The sequence below is a fragment of the Zosterops lateralis genome (assembly GCF_965231275.1).
Source record: "Zosterops lateralis genome assembly, chromosome: 4".
NCBI classification, from domain to species: Eukaryota; Metazoa; Chordata; class Aves; order Passeriformes; family Zosteropidae; genus Zosterops; species Zosterops lateralis.
Window position 1 is genome coordinate 11,511,890 of NC_139765.1, and position 22,596 is coordinate 11,534,485.

The 22,596-nt window shown below is 40.1% G+C and overlaps 1 protein-coding gene across 2 annotated transcripts in view; it reads right to left on the bottom strand.

Moving 5' to 3' along the window:
* PTPRO (protein tyrosine phosphatase receptor type O) overlaps window positions 1-22,596 on the bottom strand; it is a gene marked incomplete at its 5' end in the record, with an annotated part of 144,014 nt that overhangs the window by 2,933 nt on the left and 118,485 nt on the right. The window contains 12 exons of one of the 2 annotated variants that reach the window (XM_083860484.1): window positions 1,050-1,185; window positions 2,595-2,749; window positions 3,901-4,023; window positions 5,387-5,521; window positions 8,170-8,246; window positions 8,752-8,842; window positions 9,823-9,904; window positions 10,882-10,917; window positions 14,151-14,234; window positions 17,614-17,682; window positions 19,805-19,925; window positions 20,830-20,962. In XM_083860484.1, the coding sequence (XP_083716610.1) occupies window positions 1,050-1,185; window positions 2,595-2,749; window positions 3,901-4,023; window positions 5,387-5,521; window positions 8,170-8,246; window positions 8,752-8,842; window positions 9,823-9,904; window positions 10,882-10,917; window positions 14,151-14,234; window positions 17,614-17,682; window positions 19,805-19,925; window positions 20,830-20,962 (1,242 nt within the window). The remainder of the gene's footprint in view (window positions 1-1,049; window positions 1,186-2,594; window positions 2,750-3,900; window positions 4,024-5,386; window positions 5,522-8,169; window positions 8,247-8,751; window positions 8,843-9,822; window positions 9,905-10,881; window positions 10,918-14,150; window positions 14,235-17,613; window positions 17,683-19,804; window positions 19,926-20,829; window positions 20,963-22,596) is intronic. The other variant, XM_083860485.1, reaches the window with a different exon arrangement.

A 22,596-nucleotide genomic window follows, 5' to 3' on the forward strand; every position in this document is an offset into this window, starting at 1 on the left:
ACAAAGACCCACATCACCTCTGGAGTGGTAACGGTTGCAGCTGAAATCCATCAACCATCAGGATTTTTTTTCCTCTGGTGTTTACATAAGGATCTGCCTTTGGATTAATAGAGTGAATTGTGATGAAAAGTGGCAGTTTGATAGGAATGATCCCGAATGGACTGAAAATTACTTTTTTTTCCATTTCCAGATGCTAATTGTTGTCACTGCAGGTTTTCTTCCTTCTCTCCCTGCTACAAGTTTTTTTTTGCTTTGCTCTCGATTCAATGAACTTTGGCAACAAACAACTTAGCCTGAAAACAGTGATGGTGGCACTTCCAGCGGCATGGAAGTTGCCCACTTATTCTAGGTGTCTAACCAAGGAATGTGTCTAACAACAGGCATGAAATATGAAAACTTTCCCTCATTACTAAGAGAAACAGGAAGGTTTAAATGCATAAAATCTTCTGCTTTGAAGAAAAGAGTTTGTGATCTTTTTTCCTCAGTATATATTGTCTATATGTTTTTGTCTTAAAAACAGAAAAAGAACTACCCAGTAGATATTTGGGTAGGGAGAGAGACAAGGAGGGTGTCTGGCAGACTCGCAATCCTTTTGGTCTGTTTGGCTTGTTTGAAATTCCATTGTGTGATGAGCTCCAAGGCTTGGCTGGATGATACCAACATGATGCTGGAACAAGGCTGCCCCATGATGATATCATTTTGTGACTCATTAATCCCCTCAGCAAGCCCAGCTCTTTACAGTGTGGTTTGAAAATTTCATATGTTAATCTCTTCTAATGCATTGTCTGCACATTCATTTCACAGAAGGTGAGAATAACTCATTTCCCCTGGCAGACAGTGAGATTGCAGATATATCACCAAACCCACCTATGCAGCAGATCAATTATTTGACAATATCACAATGAGGGTGAAAACTTAATTATATTGATTCATAGTGATTTTTGTCCAGTGCTCAAGGGGAACCACAGTCATTAGACATGAACATGCTGAAGAGGGGTCTGAAATAGGCACAACAACATTGTCACAGCGCTGAAGTGAACAGATCCTACCTCTGTCTGCACCATGGACATTCTGTAGGACCTCATGTCCGACACCAGGCCCAAAATATCCACGAACTCATGGTCACGGATGTGCTGCAGGAGCCGGTCCAGGGCTATGAACGTTCCCGTCCGTCCCACGCCAGCACTGCGACACATACAGACATGCACCTCAGACCAGGCTCTTCTGAAGGGGACACACAGCAAAAGCAGGGGCAAAACTGCAAAAGGCAGGAGTCCTGCAGCTGCAACAGTCAGAACTGATCTGAGGCCAGGCAGGCTGGTGGATCAGTGGGATTTGCTCTGTGGGATTTACCAGCACGCAACCCATGGTCCATTGGTTGGGCAGAGTGGGTGCATACACACACCCTCAGCCACTCTTGGCTCTCTGCTCTTCCTGCTGTCACTGCTCCTCTCAGAGACTTCATGAGACCCCCGTAACTCCAGGGCCTGGAGGCAGCACTGCAGGGACCTGCTCAGCAGCAAGGGATGCCCAGAGACAGCGGGGTCACACCTGCAGGGCTCAGCTCCACAGCTCTCCACACTGCAAAGCTCTTGGCGCTACTGCAGTTTGTCCTCAAAGGACAAGCCACCCAGAAGAGTCTGCACTCCAGGACTTCTGCCTTAGGAGCATGAGACGCAAATAGCTACCACTCTGCTGAAAAATCTTCACTTTCCTCAAAGGGAAACTTAGCAACTGGAAAAAATGCTCACTGCTTTCATTTAGAGATTCTCATGTGTGTACGATTCATTGCATTGTAATTTCACATGTGATGTTTAAGTCAGATTTAACTGAGTGCGACGTTAGAGGTCCTACGGAGTTTTACACAACATCCCAACACCTTACCTACTACTAAGGGTGTGTGTCTTAGCAAAAGTTCTTCCTTCTGTTTTGTCATACTTTTTCTGAAAAGCCTTGAAAAAGTTTGCAATAATGTTTAACAGTTCATCTCAACACAGTTCAACATAACTGGCACGAAAAAGGTCCCTATTTTGGCTTTTGTTAATTTCTCAAATACGATGAATACAATGGAACTTCTGATGTGTGAATTGGACAGATTAACTGATAAATTCGTTCTCTGCCTTCCTTAAAGCCTGAGAACAATGGCTGCAGGAGTTAATCGATAAATTCTTTCTTTGCCCCCCTACTAATTTTGTAGCATTGTTACTTTTAATCTTTGTGTCTAAAATGCACAGTATAGTTTAAAAATCCCATCTGAAAATACCCCTCTTTGCTGCTAGAAGAAAACACTACAGCTGTTGCCCCACTCTCTGATACTTGCTTCTGTTCCTTCCCAGAACAATTAAGCAGTAAATAAAGGATTTGATTTCCTAATATTATATATAAATCTCTCCCTGGCTTATTGAGCACTGTTTGTTGATACTAAGACACACAGAACAGTACCATCCATGAATCTCTCCAGGAGGTTACAGGGGAGAGCTGCATAACACCAGAGAGAACCATCTTCAGCCAACAGGTGAGCAGAACCCCAAAATATCTCCTTCTCATGGTTTCCCAGCCTATTTAATGTCCCACCTTTTCCTTGAAGCATTTACCTGCAGTGTATGACCATGGGGCCTTTAGTCTTTGCAGATTTCTGCCTGACCATCTGTACAAACTGGAGGATGCTCTCGGCAGCGTTGGTGGTGGGGACACCGTGGTCTGGCCAGGCAGTGTAGTTAAAATGCATCACATCCTGCACCTCATCAGCCTGGAGGGAGAAGCAGAACAGGAGTTTTAGCAGTGTCATCACACTCAGTCACACTGAGGGCTTTTTTGTCATTTAGTGCTTTTCATTTTTTTCCCCACATACATCCTAAAAAGACTGAAGCCAGCCAAACAATTGGCAAAGAACAAACATGCTATTTGATTACAAAGTGGAGGGGATATCAGGCCATCATTATCAAAACAGTATGAACTTCTTGTTTCTGGGTTTGGGATTTGCTTTTTGCTTTTGTCCCTGTGCTAGTTCCATCTTATTTTGCTTTTAAACCAAGAACTGTTGCATTTTTCAACTTTGGGCTTTTTTCCTCTTCTACTTCCATTCCCTCTTCTTTTTTCATTTTGCCACAGATAAAGAACACTGTTGGCAAACAGTCAAGCCTGAACTCTTGAGAGATTTTCTTTTTAAGTTTAAAAAAAAAAAAAAAAAAAAAAAAAAAAAAAAAAAAAAAGGGGAGGGGGGAGAAAAAAACAACACCAGAGGAAACATTTAGGAAAAAAACTCATTTAAAAAAAAACCCTAAAACATTTACAATGCTAAAAATTCTACTGGCTTCAGATGAAGTAAGATCCTCAACACAGTTCATAAGGTCATGGGTCAATAGTGAATTGCCAGTGCATAGCTTTTTCCACATCCCCTCCATATCCTTAAACTTTCCTTTATGAGATGGTGCTAGCAATGAGCTGCTGCAGGAGACAAAACTGGAAGGAAATGCCTGAAAGTCTGTGGAGCTTTCATCTGAGCACCACATACTCTCACATTTCAATACTTTATTGCAGAATTGCTCTTTTGAAAAGTATTTGCAGTTCTTCCATTGGTATTTTCAAGTTTTGAATAATTTATAGCAAGAAGGTGTGCCTGAGATACAGAAAAGAAGAAATTCATACATTTGTTGTCAGTAAGTATTGGTACCACAGAAGTGTCCAGAGCTCTGATAGTACTTGTGTTTCAGCCTTGCACTTTGCTGAGAAATTTGGAGACAACAATTTTAAGGGAAAGTTCTGTGATTTTATCATTGGCCCATAATCTCTCTTAGGTGTTTTCCACTGAATGCCAGAAATGGACAGAAGTTGAAGAAAAGGCTGGACTGAAATTAGGCTGGAATCACTCCCCCTGCTTTGGCAAAGTGCTTCACTCACGTAGCTGATGCGGAAGCTGCGGTACACCCAGTCCGTGTGCTCGTCCTCGCTCAGCATCTCCACTGTGATATCCCCATATGCAACAGGATCTTCTGTGAAAGGCCAGTAATGGTCACATTTCACCTGAAACACAGGGAAATCCAGGCATAGTTGTATTTATATAAAGATAAATTTACATAAAGATATTCATATATAGAAAGAAGCACATGCAAAAGGACACAGAATCTCAGGTTTAGCAATGCCTACACCACTGTTCACTTGCTGCTGCAATAAAAGGTAATTTATCCTGCTATGAATTCCAGTCTGACCATTCCCATTTAATTGTGGCCATCAGCTACGTAGTAGTTTTCAGAAGGGAAGCTTTAGTACAGTGAAGAATAGAAAAAGAATGCCTTTTGTTATTCTTCCTGATATAATAGGTCTAAACGGAGCAAAACACAGGAAAAGAGAATGTCCATATAAGCCCCCTCCCCCCCACCAAAAAAAAAAAAAAAACCAAACTAAATATTTCTATTACAATATCTAGGGGAAGTGTAAAGATAGAATTTGTATTTTGTAATTATTTAAACTTAAAAGTGCAGAATCACAGTAGGCCTGAGGTTGGAAGGGACCTCTGGAGGTCATTCTGTTTGAGCCCCTCTCCTCTCAAGCAGTGTCACCTAGAGCCAGCTCTAGACCATGTCCAGGGATTTTGGAATATCTCCAAGGATGGAGACTCCACAAGCTCTGGGCAACCAGTCCCAGTGGTCAGTCCCCCTCACAGTAAATAAGTGTTTCCTGACTTCAGAAGGAATTTAATGTGGTTTTTTTTTTTTTTTTTTAATTTGTGCACATCACCTCTTGACCTGTCACTGGGCAAGTCACCACTAAAGGAGTCCCTCACCACCATTCCCTCCCCTCATCAGGTATTTGTACATGGGGAGAAGATCCCAGGAGGCTTTTCCAGGATGAAGAGTCTCAGCTCTCTCAGTCTCTCATAATGTAAGAGGAGAGGCTTCAAAGTAAGGTCAGGGGAGGTAAAAGGGCAGAAGAAGGTCAGGGATGGTCAAAGAAGTTCAGAGAGGGTTGAGGAAGGTTAAAGAAAGTTCAGCATCAGAGAGGGTCAAAGTGGGTAAGGGAAGGTCAAGAAAAATCAGGGAAGGTTGAAGAAGGCCAGGGAAAGTCGAAGAACATCAAAGAAGTTCAGGAAATGTCAAAGAAGATCAAAGAAGGTCAGAAAAGGTAAGGAGGGGTCAAAGAAGGTCAGAGAAGGTCATAGAAGGTCAAGAAAGGACAAAGAAGTTCAGGAAAGGTCAAAGGAGGTCAAAGGAGGTCAGGGAATATCAGGCAATGTAGAAGATCCTGAAACAGGAAGGTAGATGCCATTCCAAGGCTGGTTGTGATGCTGCCTTGCGATCAGAAACAATGTAAAGACATTCACTCAGCAATGAAGAGCTCTTTTTCAGAGTGGTTTCTTGTACGCCACATACAAGGTTTTGTTACGTACCCGTCTTTTCTCATTGCACTGAGTGAGCATAACAATAATTTGTGATTTTTGCTGGAGAACCATCTTCCAAAAATCATTCCTAGTTTCTGGCAGTGGTCCTTGGGTTGCAATGTATTCCTGGGGTGAATTATAACCCTAAAAGACAAAGAGATAGATCCTGGTTACCAACATGGTTACTGCTTCAGAACATGTATTTCTCATATGTTTTTAGCTTGCTCATGTTCAATTTGTACTCCTAAAAGTGATTTCTAATATTAAAAAATTAAATTTTTGTATATATTTAGTGATGACAACTTTTGCTAGATTTTGATGCTCCCAATAAGTAATCGAAAATGAAGAAAATGAAGCTGCTACCACACAAAGCATTTGCCTAGAGAGCAGAAAAGGCAACTTTTAAAAAGCAAGTAATAAGAACCCAAGAAGAAAATTACAGCTCCTTCCAGATAATGTAATTTTAGGCTTTGTTTAGCTATAGGCATAAAACCAGTGGCAGATATTCAGTCTGATTTTCAGTCACTGGTGTGCAGTGGAACAGGATTATATACATGGGTTTATGTAATAAAGCCTTAAATTAAAAAAATATTAATTGGAATTCTTCTTAAAATAATAGAGAAGATGCTGAGTCAATGCTCTTAACAGATGCTAAGATGCACATATTCCCTTTTCTATATCTATCAACATGATTTTAGTTGGAAACACTCCTTTCTCCTCTCCAAAACCAAAAGACTATAATGTTATTAAGACTATAATAAAAGACCACAGAATGACCCTTTTGGCATCTACTATAACCACATTTGCTGAGATTGTATCATCAAAATTGCATTTGGAAAGTTATTTTATATTACTAGTGAAAGCAAAAAAATCCGTCCAACACACAGCATGATCCCATGCAAATTGGGCAATTCTGTGCCACCAGTGTATGTGGATCATAAAATTATTTGGGAGCACTTTCCACAAGTGGCTCCCTCCAGACATGTCTGCGAGTCAGCTCAGTCCCAGTTTTTGCACTACAGAGAATTTGCTGCCTGTCCTGTGTGGGCTATGTCTGACCTAAGTGACAAACCCCTGTTAGCAGAGGGATAGATCACTCCTGGTTTCTGTGTTTGGAGGCAGAGGCTCAGTGAAGAACTGAATATAAGAAAAAACCCCCAGCATTAACATCACGTGTTTATACCAGTTTCCATGGTCAGCACTGTGCCATAAGCAGAACTAAATCAGTGCAAAGCAGAACTGAACTGAAAGGGATTTCTGCTTAAGATCCTGTTATCCACACTCCTGTGTGACACAAGTTTCCTGAGTTGTAAATCCCGGAACATTTTTCTTTCCAGATTCTCTGCAAGCTCAGGCTCTTGCAGTGCTCAGGTTCATCCTCTGGACACAGAGAAGCCAAGCACAGACACGTAGCTCAGCTCTGCACACTTGAGCAATGCCACAGTGACAGGGAAGTGGCTCCACTGACTCATCCAAGGGCTCCTCCTTTCTCCATAACACTGACTCAGCACAGCCAGAGTCAGCTCTATCTGCAGCAAGATTGCAAAAATGCTCCTTTGTCCGTGGTCCTCAAGTGAAAGGGCTCTTCCTCAAGGCAGTGGTGCCCTGCTGCCTGTGCATGCAGAGCAGCCCCGTGGATATTGCTCTCCAGCCCCCAGAGGCTACCAGGGGGGGGTAAACCCTTGTGGCAGTGAAGTTTTAGCTTTCATATTATCCAGATTCTGTATTGCATTGCTATATAACTCTGAATGTCACATAAAGTGTTAGCAAGTTCTCCTCACACTTCAGTCACACAAAACAATGCTTTCCCAGCCCCAGAACCAAGGACTCAGTTGCAGCTTCAGACCCAAAAAATATAAACAAGGGATTGAGGAGAGCAATCTGGGAGGATGGGACTTCATAAACTGAAGCTGTAATTGGACAATTAACCCCAGTGTGGAAATGGACCAAAAACTTATAAAAGTGTGAAAACTCATGACCAGTTGTCCATCTTGGGTGTAGCCTTGGCTAGACTCTTGCACTGTTACACTTTGGTGTAACCTTTCAAGCCCTTTTAATAAATAATAAATACCTCCTTCATTCCTTTAACATTGTCTAGCCTCTGTTCCAGGCAGCCTCTCAAGGAACCACAGAGATAAGCCCAAGTGACTGCACGAGTTCAGGGGAGAGTGGAGAGAGCTGATGAGCTCTCAGCCAACCCCCAATGTCAAAATATTTGCCTACAGCTCTGTTTACACTTTAATTATCCTGAATTCGTGGGTGCTACCCCCGGTAAGTGGCTGCTCTCTGCCAGGTGGAGGGAGGCTCAGGGGAAGCTCCAGAGAGCAGGCAGGAAGCAGAAGTTCTCTCTACGCACCATCTGGGCTGTGTGCATTTTGTGCATTTGGTGTGTCTGGCTTAGCCCTTTTTTCCCCACGTGCAGTAGAAATCTAGAAAGATTTCTCATTTGAGAATTCAGATTTCTCATTTGAACGTTTATGTATTACCTCTCCATCTTAAAGGGCCACTGAATCATTTTAACATTTCCTGCTCATTTCCCTACCAGTCCCATCAAAGTCACACAAAGATTCACACCTGCTGTAGAAAATTTCCCAAGTAAACCTTTTCCCTCCATCCCTTTTAAATTATTTTTTCTTTCTTTTTTTGATGGCTGTTCCCTGTAGGCAAAATATTTGGAAGCTGAAGGAGATGCTGAGAAGATGACTGAGCTTCCAGGAAATATTGTGGTGTTTTTAAGCTGTACCAGGTGTGCAGGACATTGAATTGCATGCTGACCAGACCTCTGTACTCACAGGGATGTAGTTGGCATTAATGTAGTCAGATCCCTCTTCTTCATTCATCGAGACTAACCGGACACGACTGAAATCATCTGTGAAAGGAAAAAGAAATTAGGAAAAAAAATCACCTCTCAAATATGGCACTCATCTCCAACTAGGCAAAATTTAAATTAGTCCTACAGGAATGGCCAAAAATAATCTGTTGAAAAAATAGAAAATTCTCGTGTTGACTAAGAGAGCAATGTTTGCTTCAGCAAACACTGGATGGACACGCCATCATTAGTGCTCTGCAAACACCTCCTCCAAGTGCTGTCCCTTTGGGCTCCCTTAGGTTTCATTAAAATCCTAAGAAAACATAGTAGCATGAAAGACTTTGTGTTTCTCACCTCCAAACTCTTGCCATGATAAACATTTCCAGCAAGTTACATCTACTCAAAGCTAACAAAAAACATCCCTTGCTTGGTTCTCTGTAAGAGCAGGATTGTAGAACAAGCTTTTATCCATCTTAGAAAATCTCCTGATTCTCCAGTTTTCTTATAAAGACTCTTCTTTTCCTCTCTAGGGATTTTAGCAGGATTTGGTGACTGTTGTACTTACATGGCAGGATATTTGTGTAGCGATTTTTACAGCGATTCATGGGGAGATCAGCAGCAAAGTGGGGGATGTCCAGCCCAATCAGTTTTAGCTCCTGAGATAACAGAAAATAAAAATGCCAAGGTCAGCCTCAAAAGCACCCAGAAAATAATTCTTTTGATTACTTGTGGCAGGCAGAAAATGCTCGTAAATCACAAACTGGCAACAGGATGACACTGATTTTCCTTATTTGATGCCTCTGAGTTGGGGTCCAAGCAGCTGGAGAGCAGTGCTGGGGTTTCTCCTCCTGATGTTGCCAACAACACATTGCTGCCATCCCAGCTGTGACTCAGAATTACTCCTCTCTACCCACACTCAGCCAAAACACTGCCAGACCAGGGCTTGCTGAGTTATTTCTGGGGTGGTCATCTCTGCTCCCCTTAAAGGGGTTTCTGCAAGCCCTCAAGTGGCTTTCAGTCTTGGGGAAATGCTTGGAAGATCTTCCTAGTCATTGTCTTCAGGAATTACATGCGATATAAGGTGCATCAGGGGAATTTGCTGTCAGGAAGGGATCATGGAAACACCCTGAGAGTCCTCCCCACTGCCTTCTCATGTTTAAATCTTTGGGAAACAGCCCCAGGATAGGGATGGTGTTTAGTGTTACACTAAATTTTGGGTAATTAACAGAATGCACCTGACCTTCTCTTAGAAAAATCTCCTTGCTCTGACAGAGATTTCTGATGCTACTTCCTGATTTCAGTGCTTCCTCTCAAATTAAGGACATTAAATATATAAAATAAAGCCACTAAAATCCCAAATTTAATTCAGGTTGCCAGCATGTCCTAACTTTAGAGCATGTGTGTTTTTCTGACAGTTAAATTGAACGTGATAAGTCACTCAAATCAGTTTACTGAATGGAGGATTTAACAACACCAAGCTCCACTTCTAAATTCTGCAGAAGAGGAAGGGAAGTTGGCCCACCCAGCAACACCACAGATCGACCAACACAGAGCACACTGGAGCATGCCATGCAGCCTTAACATCTTGAAAAAGCTGATCTGGGCATGGCAGAGGGCAGAATACTCAGAGGTTTACCTCAAATTGCAGAGAAAATTTGTAATCTGAATCTTTGGCCATGTCCTTGATGTATCCATCAAAATCGTCCAACTGGACAGGGCTTTAAAAGAAAAATACAGAGAAATTAGATTTAAAAAAATTCTGATTTTTGTTGTGCCTTTAATTCTTTCTCCCAGAAGACTCTCAAGTCATAAATATCCATTTGCAGTTGTTAATGCTAGAAAGAAATAAGGACAAACCTTGTGGTTCAGGGCCACCAAATGGTGGGTGTATTACATATTGGATGCCACTGCCCTGACTCCTTTCTCTGCTGGCTTTGAGAACTAGACACATTTTCAATTATAAGTCAAACTCTGTTCCCAGAGAGATGGTGGCTAAAAAAAGTGGTATATAACTATACAAAACCATGGAGAGTTTCAGTAGGTAGGAATCAGCCTTGATTTAACAACTGCCATCTCTCCACACTTTTTTTTTTGCCAGGTGAGATCTATCTGTTAGGCAGCCATAGCCCTTGAATATGATGCAGAAATAATTAGTCTGATGCTCTGAGTAACGAAACACAGGTAAACAGCTTCCCTCACCTAATTATCATACTCTAATTTATAAGCTGCTGGAGCATGTACACAGTAATCTTCTCATTTACTTTGAGGCAATATGCCCAAAGGAACCTGTCTTATCACCACTTAATTACTCCTGTTTACCTGCTAGCATTAATGATCAAATGTTCTAGCAACAACTGTAATGAGAGCCCCATGTCAATAGGGAAATATCACTACAAACAAATGCATCCCTGTTTTTTCACCATTTGCAATTTTTAACTAAGGATAAGCTCTGTTGAAAGCACTAAGTTGGATAATTGATCTTCTCCCTGATGACTGATTTTGTATGTTTTACTACAATCTGTTGAGTAGAATTGCTTTTGTGCAATTATTGTTTGTTTTCTGCTTTCAGGTATCTCTCGTGGGATATGTCTATCAAGAAGTTTTTATTTGTAACTGAAATACCACTATGCCATATATTCCATAATGCCTATTTAGTCTAAGACTTATTCCTTTAAGTATCAAAGAAGTTACATACTTGGTCAGCTTTCTCTTCTTTAATCCATTTTTACTCCTGTAAAAAAAAAAAAAATGAAGTGTTTTTCATTTACTAAACAGTTGTACAACCTTTATTCAAAGACAGTACTGATTTAAGAATGTATATTTTCTCATCATACTCAGGAGGTGATTGTGATAATAAAGTGGACAATTTTAAGCTATTTTTAATAGCAATATTTCTGTTGACCCCAGAGGGATGCATATCCCATTCTGTGGCTCTGAGAATGACCTGCCATTGAAAAGGAAAATCTGTGCCCAGGAAAAGCCAGGGGTGCCCTATAAATCCTGACCCAATGGCTTTGGGTGAGGTGGGGCTGAGTCCCAGTTGAGCTTGGAAATTGGATGCCAACACTGGAGAGCAGCTGGGAATGAGAAGCATCTGTTGGGTAGAGGGACAAGAGCACCACTTGCAAATTCGAGAAAAGGTGAAGGACAAAAAAAAGGGCCTGTCTCATAACCTGCTTATGATGATAAATTAAGACAATGGCAAATATCCTACTGACCTCAGCCGGACTCAAGCTTAAACCTTAGATCATTTAATTGACTTTTAACAGCTGGAGATAGTTGTGCCAGGCATGTAAAACAATGATTTATCAGTGATATAATTCACTAGCAACAGTTGTGAGCAGGTTTCAGAATGTGTTAAGCAGTAAAATCCAAAAATTTGGACTTAAGAACTGCCCTACACCAACTGCCACCAGGTGATTTTTCAGAGGGGGGTGTATGTTCATTTTGTTGTTGCCACAAAGAGGTTAAGCAGCAATAAGATTAAATACACAAAGCAATCACCCTGGAATAACTTGGCTAGAGGTCTAAAAATACTGCTCTCCTCTGTTCCATCAGCCACAGAGCTCAAATAGAGTCTTGCTTACTCAGAAGGAATTTTAGTAGTGTCAATTTTTAATTCCTGGGCATTAAACAGTATCTGTTCACTTTTCACATTATAATGATGCTAATTTTAATTTCATAGTTATATGGAAATTATGTCTAGATCCCTTGGTTCACAGCTTCAATTAGTAAATTAAAGGAGATGACTTTTAAATTCTAAATAATGAAAATATACAGAAAGGAATATTAAAAAGTGTATTTTTATTTTTCTACCATGTTAAGTTTAGAAGTTACATTAAAAACAATAAAGGACTACTTTCCAAAATTAAATTTTAACAAAATATTCTGTTTCTGGAGCAGCCACAACCAGTAGTAATTTTATCATTTTGTCAAACTACATTTCCATTTAGATGAGGAGCTTTGCCTGCAGAATTAACAAGAGCTATGACAATACAAGCTTTATATTAATGTGGAGATTAAATATTATAAACCACTTCAGCCTATTATGTTATCTGTACATTCACATATATTGTACCCCTAATCAAGTAGTATTTATCTTCCATCTTCAAAGATTTTTTCCAGTGAAATCTTAAAGTTGATTCCACTAAATTATTCAACACACCTCTATCCCCTGTGACTATGGTAAACCTTTTCATGTTAGGCACATAAGAATTAATTTGAAAAGGAAAAAAAAAAAAGCCCTAAATACTCTTTATGTTGGGAATGCTTCTAAGAATGCTTCTCCAAGGAACACTTTAAGAGGCAACAAAACAAATGATTGGCATACATTTCTCAGCAAGAATTTTGTGTGCTTTGATAGTCTCTAGAGGCCTTTGTTTCTTAGCATTGCAATTGTTTCCTGAATGTTCATAAATATTTGAAACCGACTTGTGCAAAACAAAAGCATTTGAAACATTAGCTGGTGTTTCATCTGTTATTCCATTTACTCTACAGATTAAAACACAAAAAGAGGGATTAATCTCATCTCATTCCACTTCAGCTCCTGTACACTTAATCATCTAGACTAAACCAGGTAGATTGATTGAAGGGGAAACCTCTGAAGAAAGATACACTTCTGGAAAGGTGAGTTAATGCATAATAAAAAAATCCAGAGGGACAAAAGATGACAACATTTTTTGGAGCAGTGCCATTGACAGTGGCCACTCTGGGCTTGTTGACCAGCTAAGAAAGCTCAGTGTGACTTAAAAAAAAAAAAAAAAAAAAAAAAAAAAAAAAAAAAAATCACCTCCTTGCCTGACCCTCCACCTCCATGCAGCTCGAGAGTTACACTAGACCAATTCCAAGCCAATTTACCATTAACCTTGGAGAGGTGGGGAAGATCCTCACATGCTCCTTAGCAGGGTGTGTGTGGAGAACATGCTTTTGTTTTCCTGTTTCCTGACAGGAGAAATGGACCTTTCTTTGCTTACATAAATGCTCTCATTTCTAGGCTCACTGAAAATTCAGATGAGTTTTTCTCTACAGACCCACTGTAACTCAAGGAAAATCTGTCTCAAAAATCCCTGTGCTGAAGATGTTGACATCTGCCTGCCAGGGCTTTGGTGCCTCAAGGTAAGACCAGGGAAAATGCTTGGGAAATAAAATCTTAACCTCAGTGCCGCCTTCTTTGTAAAACCCTAAAACTAGGACCCAAGACCATCAGGAACTTCAGTTTCTTTATATGAATTAGGCATTTTTGGGTCATAGTCAATTATAATTATTTGTTAAGTGATTTGTAAAGCAATGCTGGTTCTATGTAGATGAGTGGCTTTGTTAAGTATTTTCAAGAAAAGAATCAGGTCTTTACTAAATCCTTAGAAACTATTTACAGACTAAAATATTAAATATGCACACCTACACAATGAGATGTGCACACAGTGACCCTATTTTTGTTCTTTGGGACTCCAAGTTGTATCCATTCTCAGCAAACTATTTTTTTTTTTTTTCCCAAAACAAAACTTCCACTGACATCAGGAGAGCATAAAAGCACCTTTGAAAAACAAATGTGTTTGACATCACACACCAAACAGGTGGGGCACGATCAGGCAATTTTAGTAATAGAATAGCAGCAGCAGAAGTCAGTGCCAGGCATGAACATGTAAATCACCAGGACAGAAGAAGCCAGGACTTAGAATGAAGCAGCAAAAATTGCAAACACAGCAATGAGATGGATTTGATGACCACTGTAAGATTAGCTTTTTAATACCAGAATGGGTTGGAGCATAAACAGACAAACCAGATGAAGCAGGGCAGCAAATACTTTGATACCCACATCCTCGCCAGTCCATGTTCCAATACAAGAAAATTATATCTTCAAAAGCTTTGACCCATTTGAGAACAAAGGTACCACACATTTCTCATGTCTCATAGAAATTCACATTGTTTATACATTGCATATGGAAAAACAAGTAAATCACTTACCAAGGATTAACATAAAATGCCAAAAGATAATCAGTCCAAAGGCATGAGGGTAGCAGAGTTAGGAAAGCAAATACACTTCTACGCCTGTGAGCATTAATAAATAACACACATAAAGATGAAAAAGTGAGGAGAGTTAGTAAGACAAACAGAAATCAGGAGATCAGCAAATTCTATTTTAAAAATCAGCTAAACCCATAAATCCTACTTCTTACTTACTTCCTGAGAATATTATTAGCATCCCTAGATTTTTTACTCCTCACCCTGCAGGATTCTCAGCTATCCAACAAAATAAATATGTCTTATCATATTGATTCAGGCCTGTTATTCCTAATTTTCAGAGAGTAAAGTGGGTAGGAAAATATCAACAGATTTTCAGCCATTGCATAGGTGGTATTAAGCCTGTTTTCTATGTTTTGAGATATTAAGTACTGATATGGTTTGTTTTTATCACATACAGCTACAATAATCTCCCACGTTTGTTCCTGCAAGTGATCCTGCAGATATCAGAAGAACTATATTGGACATAAATTCAGATGCTTCCAATGTCTTCTAATACCCTCTAATGAGTCAGATTTCTCAAGGCATCCATGTAACATTTTGTAGAGTGCCTTAAATTCTTTCCTAGGTTTTCATCTAAACATTGCTTGAACAATGCAATGTTCAAACTGGTTGAACTTCTAACTGTGGTTTCTGTGAATAACTATCCACAGCAGATTTTACTGTGGCTAAAGGAAATAGGAGTACAAAATCATTCTAAACTTCTCTATTTGCAAGCTGTTTACCAGGTTCTGCTGTGCATTAATTCAGGAAACCCACTCAGGCCTGTTCTACCTATTGGTGAAATGGATTTCAGGTACTTTTCAAATATGAAAAACTCATGAAACTTAAACAAACTTGGCTCCAGTAGAAGGGTTTTGTTTTTTGAGTCAAATACACGCTCAGTGTGTTTTTTCCCCATCAGAAAAAGTGATACCATCCATCTGCAGCTGTTCAAAAGAGGAAAGTGCAAGTTAAATTTCCTTGGCTCTCATGAAGTTGGTAGACACTGTGTTTTCCCTGATAAATAAGTCATGTCATATATAATCATCTCTGATCTCAATCTTCCAATCTTCTGCCCATGCAGTGAAAACTCCAGGTTATGCTTTAATGAGTTTTGCTGCTGTAGAGGAAATGGGCAGTGCGTTTTCCACAGGGCACCTTCCCCATGCTTTGGTAGGAATTGTGTGGCTCAGCCAGAGGCCAGAGCCCTTTCTAGTTAATCGTGTACCACAACAACTGCAGAGTCAGACCCTTAAGGCTCATTTGTTGTTTGAGTTTCTATGGGGCTGGACTGAGGATGAAATTTGGTTTCCCATGAACAGGTCCCTGGTCCCACAGAGGCTCCATTAGGCTTGGGACAGAGAAGTGTTGATGTTGCTGGAATCTCTTTCCTTTGAGAAACTCCACATGGGACTTTTATTTCCTCTTTCCTGAAGAGGCAGAAGGAATTATTCAAGCTTGGGCTTCTTTCGTTGTCAACCCTCACAAGAATTTTCCACATTTTATCAAATCATTGGCTAACATACTTGCAAACTGATTTATATTCACAGACTAGGAGCTCTGGCAGCTAAAACAATTGATTTTATTAGACATATGAAAAATATGTAATTGCCTAATAAATACAACACTGGGTTTTTTTCTGCACTCATGAAGTCTTTCACATCCTGCTCAGGCATATGGAACTTAATTAAAAGAAAGAGATGCAGAGATTGCTGAAATCCTGAAAACTCTGCTGAGCCTCCTCCTAGGAATTAGTGGATATGCTCATAGCTCCCTGACTGGATCCCTGGAATGAGCCAATCCTTCTCTGTCTTTTTAGGGCCATATTTCCCACCTGGCTGCCTTGATGGATTGTGGATCTGGTCTTGACATTAGACAACAGAGGCACACAAAACAATTCTCAGAGAAAAAAAAGGACCATAAGATAAGGACACACTGCCTTCAGTTACAAGAAACTTGTGGCGATATTAAGCAGGAATGCTTTCCTCTCTTTATATTTTTATAATTTAATTTATGTATGTATACATATATGCATATACACACACACATACATACACATATATATATACTAAATCAAGCTTCACTTTCACATCCAAACCTATTAATTCCTTTTCCATTAAAAAAAAAAAAAAAGCATTTTATGGTTTTAATAATGTCTGTTGCTAGTTTAATAATTTCATTCAAGCTTGGCTATTTAATTAACACAAGTGTTTGATCTTCTGACTTTTTTTGCCGTTAATATAGTCCAAGCAAGAGAAGCTGAAGAATGGTTTCATTTGTACTGCAAAAAGCTGGCTGATATTAAAGCTAAACCAAGCAAGTGAAGCTTGTTTAATATGCAGTTAATTAGCAGCACAGTGAGATATTGACAAGATTTGCTGGGCTTGTTAGCTCCTTTGCAGGCTTATTAGCAAAAGGCTTGTGGTGGTGCAGGGTCAATCCTCTTAATGCCAGCCTGGCTGGCAGGCTGTGCCCTGTGAGATCATGGAAGCACTTCCCTGTACACCAACTTTTCCTTTTCTTTCCAGCTTCTTAGCTGTCAGCAAAGCGGAGCATGGATGTAAAGGGACAAATTTTCTTCTGACCTACTGAAACGGGGCTGATGTCATGCTTGGAATTGTCTGTGTTTGGACTTGCCTTGAAAGACAAGAGAATTTTGCAGAGATTGCTAAAAACAGAGCAGTAAACCTTGGGCCTGTCATTACCACTCATTTGATTATCAAAACAGGAATGGAAATGACCACACTGGTGCCAGCCAGGCAGTTCTCAGAGCATTTTACTTCTATAAAAGCTAATACTACAGATTTTCTTTGTTCAAATACTTCTCCTCAGCTGATGCTTTAGAGTCCATATCAGTGCCTGCAACCTTTGCAGGTGATATTCTAGACCAGCAAGATGTATTTAGGGGTTTTTTGTTATTTTTTTCAACAGCACTGAACATTATGTTACAGTATATATTTGAGTTGGCCTGTCCTAGTTTTGTCCTTTTGACATAAGGAAATATCAATTAAAGACACTGTATGAAGACAGTTGGTAATTAGTTATGTACAAATAAGCTTCCTCCTGCATATAAATATATGTGCTAATGTGCTAATGAATTTATAGATCAAGTTTCTACAGTTGTGGTATTTTAGGAAATAAGTCTGTAAGAGAAAGGCCAAAAAAAAAAAAAAGCCCTCCCAAAACACATCTATGCAACTTGGCTGACATGCAAATACATCATTGCCTATTAAAAACCAGCAGGTGACAGCATGCATGTCTTCAGTCATCATTCAAGAAATAAAATACAAAATTAACAAGCCTAGTAATTTTATCCTAAAGAGGAACAGCAATAACATAAAGAATAAGCACTTTGAGATTACAGATAACATTTGCCAAAAAGCAGAGATGGGGAAAAAGCAGAAGCTTTGCTTCAAACACTCACCAGTTATAGGGGAGCTTTCCATCTCTCTCTAAAGATGCAAAATTCACAAAGGTCCCAGCCCCGCACTCCCTGTTCCAGGAAGACCATTAGGTAAAAAGTTACTATTTTTGGATTCACAACACTTGATTTAACAGAGAACTCTTGGAGTTGCAGGGAAGTGCTAAACACTCACATCTGTGACCAGGTCTGAGATAATCTGTAATGAACATAACTAAAACCCCTTAACCTACTTGTCCAAAACTAATAAATGTTCAACACCACCTGAGGTCAAATTGCCTAAAAATGCTTCAAAATAATGAAATTCTCAAATAGACTTTTTCTTCTGTCCAGATTTGTGCTTTTCATAGCCTGGCACTAGCAATGGTTTCTGGCCTCTGTACACAGGTTAAATATTTACCTTTCTATACTAAATATTCACTGTTCCTACTCTAAGGAGAAGTTGTTTAATTGTGTCCTTTTTACAGGATAATTATAAGTAATTTTGAGTTTACGAAAATAACTGCAGGGAAAAGAAAAACAAATCCTGAATGACATTCTAGTGGTGTCTTTATCACAATGTCCTGGGTTGCAGTGTAGGATGTACACAAAGTATTTACTCTATCACCATCTTCATGAACTGTTGAAACCAGGTGGGCTAGTGTTTTCCCAAGCCCCCTGCCTCTTCTGCTAATGGCCCATTAACGCCTTTGGGGTGTTTTCTGCTAATGACTTTTGGGGTGCCTTCTGCTAATGGCCCATGAGTCACAGGTAACTCCCTCCAGGGGTTATCTCTGTTAATGGGCCATCAAGGACCCATTTCACACTTCTCATGCTATGGTGAGATGCTCTGCCCAGGGGGAGGAGCCAAGCATTCTCACCTGGATATAAGCTGGGATTTGGGACAGTGCAAGCAGCACTTACCCACTGGATTCCCAGAGGACCAGAGCTACCAGACCTTTCTACAGGATCACTGCTTCAGGAAGAGCACCTCACCTGGACTGCTTCCACCATCCTGCTCAGGTTGTATTCTGACTCTGTCAGTGATCCTTTGTGTTACTGCATTTATTTTATTTTACTTTTACCTTTTTACCTTTCTTCTTATTAAATTATATCTCTGACTTGGAGCCTCTCATTCATTTTGCTTTCAAACCACAACACACAAGTACATTATTTTTAGCTACAAATTATAACTAACTTGGTTATTTTCTTGATTTAAGCAAACAATTGCTTGCAGCTTCTTACTGGATTTATTTTTTTTTAATTTCCTTCTGGGGTGTTTATCTTCTGTGGCTAGGAGCAGTGAGGAAGAGAAAAAGCTTTGGGCTGGCTGCACAGTAATTAAATAGTAAAGAGAATTAATTTAGCTGGGATTTTCACAGAGCCAGTTATATGTGAAAGGAAGAAACTACATAATGTTTTCTTAAAAAGATAACCTGAAAAATATGTGTGATGTGGTCATCTGTTGTATGGAATACATGGACAAAATACAACCCACAAAATGCAGCATCTGCTAAGTACAAGATTTTTTATGTAAGTTTGTTTTTACATGAAATAATTTCCTTCTTTGACACAGTAAATTAATATAAAATACATTACATGGATTAAAAAAAGGACAAAGACCCTGTGACACCTTCAAAACCAGTAGGTAAACCAAATATCTAGGGTTTGGGGAAACTTCCACAGCTCACACAGGCCATAACAACCCACACATCAAAGTGAACTGTTGCAGGTAAGATCACCTAGAAAATGAAACTAAATTTCAATATTCACAAGGTACAAATGATTGGTGAAGACTGGCAAATGGTGAGATAGACACTAGAAAGTGTTTGTTTATATGGAAAAATCTCCTGATCCAAATCATATCAAAGACTTGCAAAGAACCTTGATGTTCTGCTCATGCCCATTTGCCTCGGATCCTAATTAACATTTGTGTTTCTGACACAACCTTTTTGTAATAAGCGATAGCACTGATGGAATCAACGCTGCAAAGCTCAAAATGAGACAAAGGTTGAGGCTTGTCAATCGGGTCAAGAGTGAAAACAGATAGAAGATGTGCTCAACAGCAACAAAACTTTTTTGAAGACACTCTGTTCACCTCAAGCAGCATCCACATACAAAAGCTGAAACTATCACCAGCTGAAACTGTTGTCATGATGTGTTTGTTGGTGTCTGATTTTTTTTTCATTTTTAATTAACATAAATCTGGACTTACCTGGCCATTTGTAAGTGTTTTCTCCTGAGTACAACCAGAGTGACCAGCAGCAGCCCAATCAGAAGGATACTGAGGATGGCCAACACAGAGATTACCACGACATTGGGGTTCATCTCTGTGACTGCACACACAGAAAATTACTCTCAGTTATTCGGTTCAGAAGCACTGACATTTTTATTTTGTTTTGGTTTTCCCTGAGTGTTGATAATGCAATTTTTTTAAACTTATCTCAAAGAGCCTGGAGTGTTAGAGAGAGAAAAATCTACCACAGGAGATAAAGGGAGACAGTTTGAGTAGCTATTGCTCTTAGAAAATTTCTTTGGGGAAATTACTTCATTCTGGCATTTTTGTTAAATTTTAGCATGTTATGATTTATTATTTTTCCCTTTTTAGCAGGCATTTATAACACTAGGGAAAATGGTGAAGGTAATACAAAATACAGATATTCATCATCATCTATGTCTTCAAAGCACATTTCCACTCTGAAGTTGTTCCTCAGCAATAATCCATTATTTTTCTGACCCAGAAGCAAAATAATAAGCTGGGGTTTTGTAATATACTGGGTTGAAATTGCTTAATTACTCTGGAAAACAACATGCTTAGGGATCCTCCTGTAGGAGTCTTTTGGCTGAAGATCTTTCTCTCACTTTTTTGCTGAATACAGAAAGCCTTAACAGCTTATGAATGTGATTTTCCTCTTGTTTGGGTTTGGCTGAGAAAACACTTTTCCCCATAAATATCATCAAGCAGTACCCCCATGTTTAGTATTGACAACACAAACCACGTCCCTGATTTCTAAAATGCAGAACAGAACTGAGCCCCGAGTTTACATTTTCCCAAGTCAAGTGGGGCCTTTTCTAAAGGTTTTCCAAAACTGCTCTCCCATCCCATCCCATCCTCATCTGGCAGCCTTTTCATGATACCAACACCTCCTGGGGCCAGCATTATTTTGCAGCTTTAGAAAGCGAGGGGAAACACATATAGCTGGATGAGGAAGAGGAAGAAAGCAGGGCAGTGCTGCTCACCCATGGTGGAGACTGAGATGAATGTGGGGATGCTGGGGCTGTTGTGGCTGAAGGTAGTCACGCTGCAGTTGTAGGAAGTGGCAGGGGTCAGGCTGGAAATGGTCACCACATGTGAAGAGACAGTGACAGGTTCCTGCAGACATGGGGAAAAAGCATACAGGAGTTTGTTTTCTCTCCCCTAAATGCAAGGACACAAATTGGTGCTCTGTGTATCTGGCACACAAAGACAGATCTGGTGAAAGAAATCAGCACCTTTGAAACACAGGAAAGGCAACCAGGGCCTGCCCTTGGCAACACACAGAGAGTCTGGCAGAAAAGGGGAGAGGAACAGGGATGAATGCAGCTGCAAGAACATCCCAGAGCACCACAGGGACTCCAGAGCCTTCAGGGAAGGGAAGAACACCTGGCCCAGAGTGGGTTGGTCAGGCACATGCTTGGTAGGGAAAAGCTCTGTGACCTCCAGGACACCCCAGAGGTGGGCACAGCTGATGAGCTCTGGTTTCTAAGCCACACAGGTAGGAGGAAAATCAAGTTGTTTTTATTCAAAGAACAGCCAAGGCAGTCACAACCTCTGGCATGAATGAAATCACAATTCTGATTTGAATGTATGTCATCTCTGCCTCTGAGGCAGCTCCTCTGGGTGTGGAGACCCGTGAGCCCTTTCGAATGGTCAAGGTGAAAAACAAAGCTAGAGCAAAGTTTTTTGGCAATAATAATGATCAAACACCCTACACCTCAGTTTTTCTGGCTGGCAGAAATTCTATGCAACATATTTACACAATGTGTTAATTGCTATGACCCCTGTGAACACTTTTGTGGATTTTAAATGCTGATAGAGCAAGAGAAAACAAACACAGCAAGAACAACAAATGCACTGACTTAAAGAAAGAGATCCTTGAGGCCCTTGGTTTTCTGGACTGTCCAGCAGAACCTGGGGTGTGTTACAATTATAAAAACAGGGATGCTGAGCCAGTGGTTTAGAAGGGAAAGAAGAAGTTTTATGAATGAACCCACTCCAGATGGAGAATGCAAGATGCTGTAACAAGTCCCAAGCACTGGATATTTGCAAGAGCCCGTTGTCAGTCCAATGGCCCAATTCTAAGCTCCTGTTGCAGAGCAATTCTGAGGTACACCATGCAGAAGAAATCACGTGTCCATGAGTGGAAAGGAGGAGACTTTTATCACTTGAGCTGAAAGGAGGAGCCACAATTGGCAATTGGACCTGGTTTCCATTTTCTCCTCTGGGAAATTTAAATTAGTCAACTCAAATCCAAGATGTTCAAAACAGGAAAGCTGTTGCTTTTCATTTCACTGATTTAAAGATGCAGGAAAGGGACAAAAATGTTCATAAAATTAGCATGGAAAATTACCAAGAATTTTCACCAGTCTATTTGGAAAGCATCCCTTTCTGCAACTCAGACAGGAGCCCTTCCCAGTTTTTCATGGAGACAGAAAAGAGAGTGATGAATCTAATGGGGAATGAGCTGACAATTTCTGTGCCTTACCCAATGCCAGATGTTCCCTCAACAAATGAGACACCCACTGAAGCATCTGCCAAATGAAGCAGTCTTTTCCTGATGTTCTCAAAACAGATCTACTCTGAACTGAATTTGCAAATCCTCTGGTACTTTCCTTGCCCATTCTCATCACTATTTTGAATCATTGGTAAGTGATGATAATGACTTCACGACCTTTGCTATTCAGCAGGAATAGCAAAAATGCAGGAAGCTAGACATGGAATCTAAACTATCCAAAAGATTAAAGTTC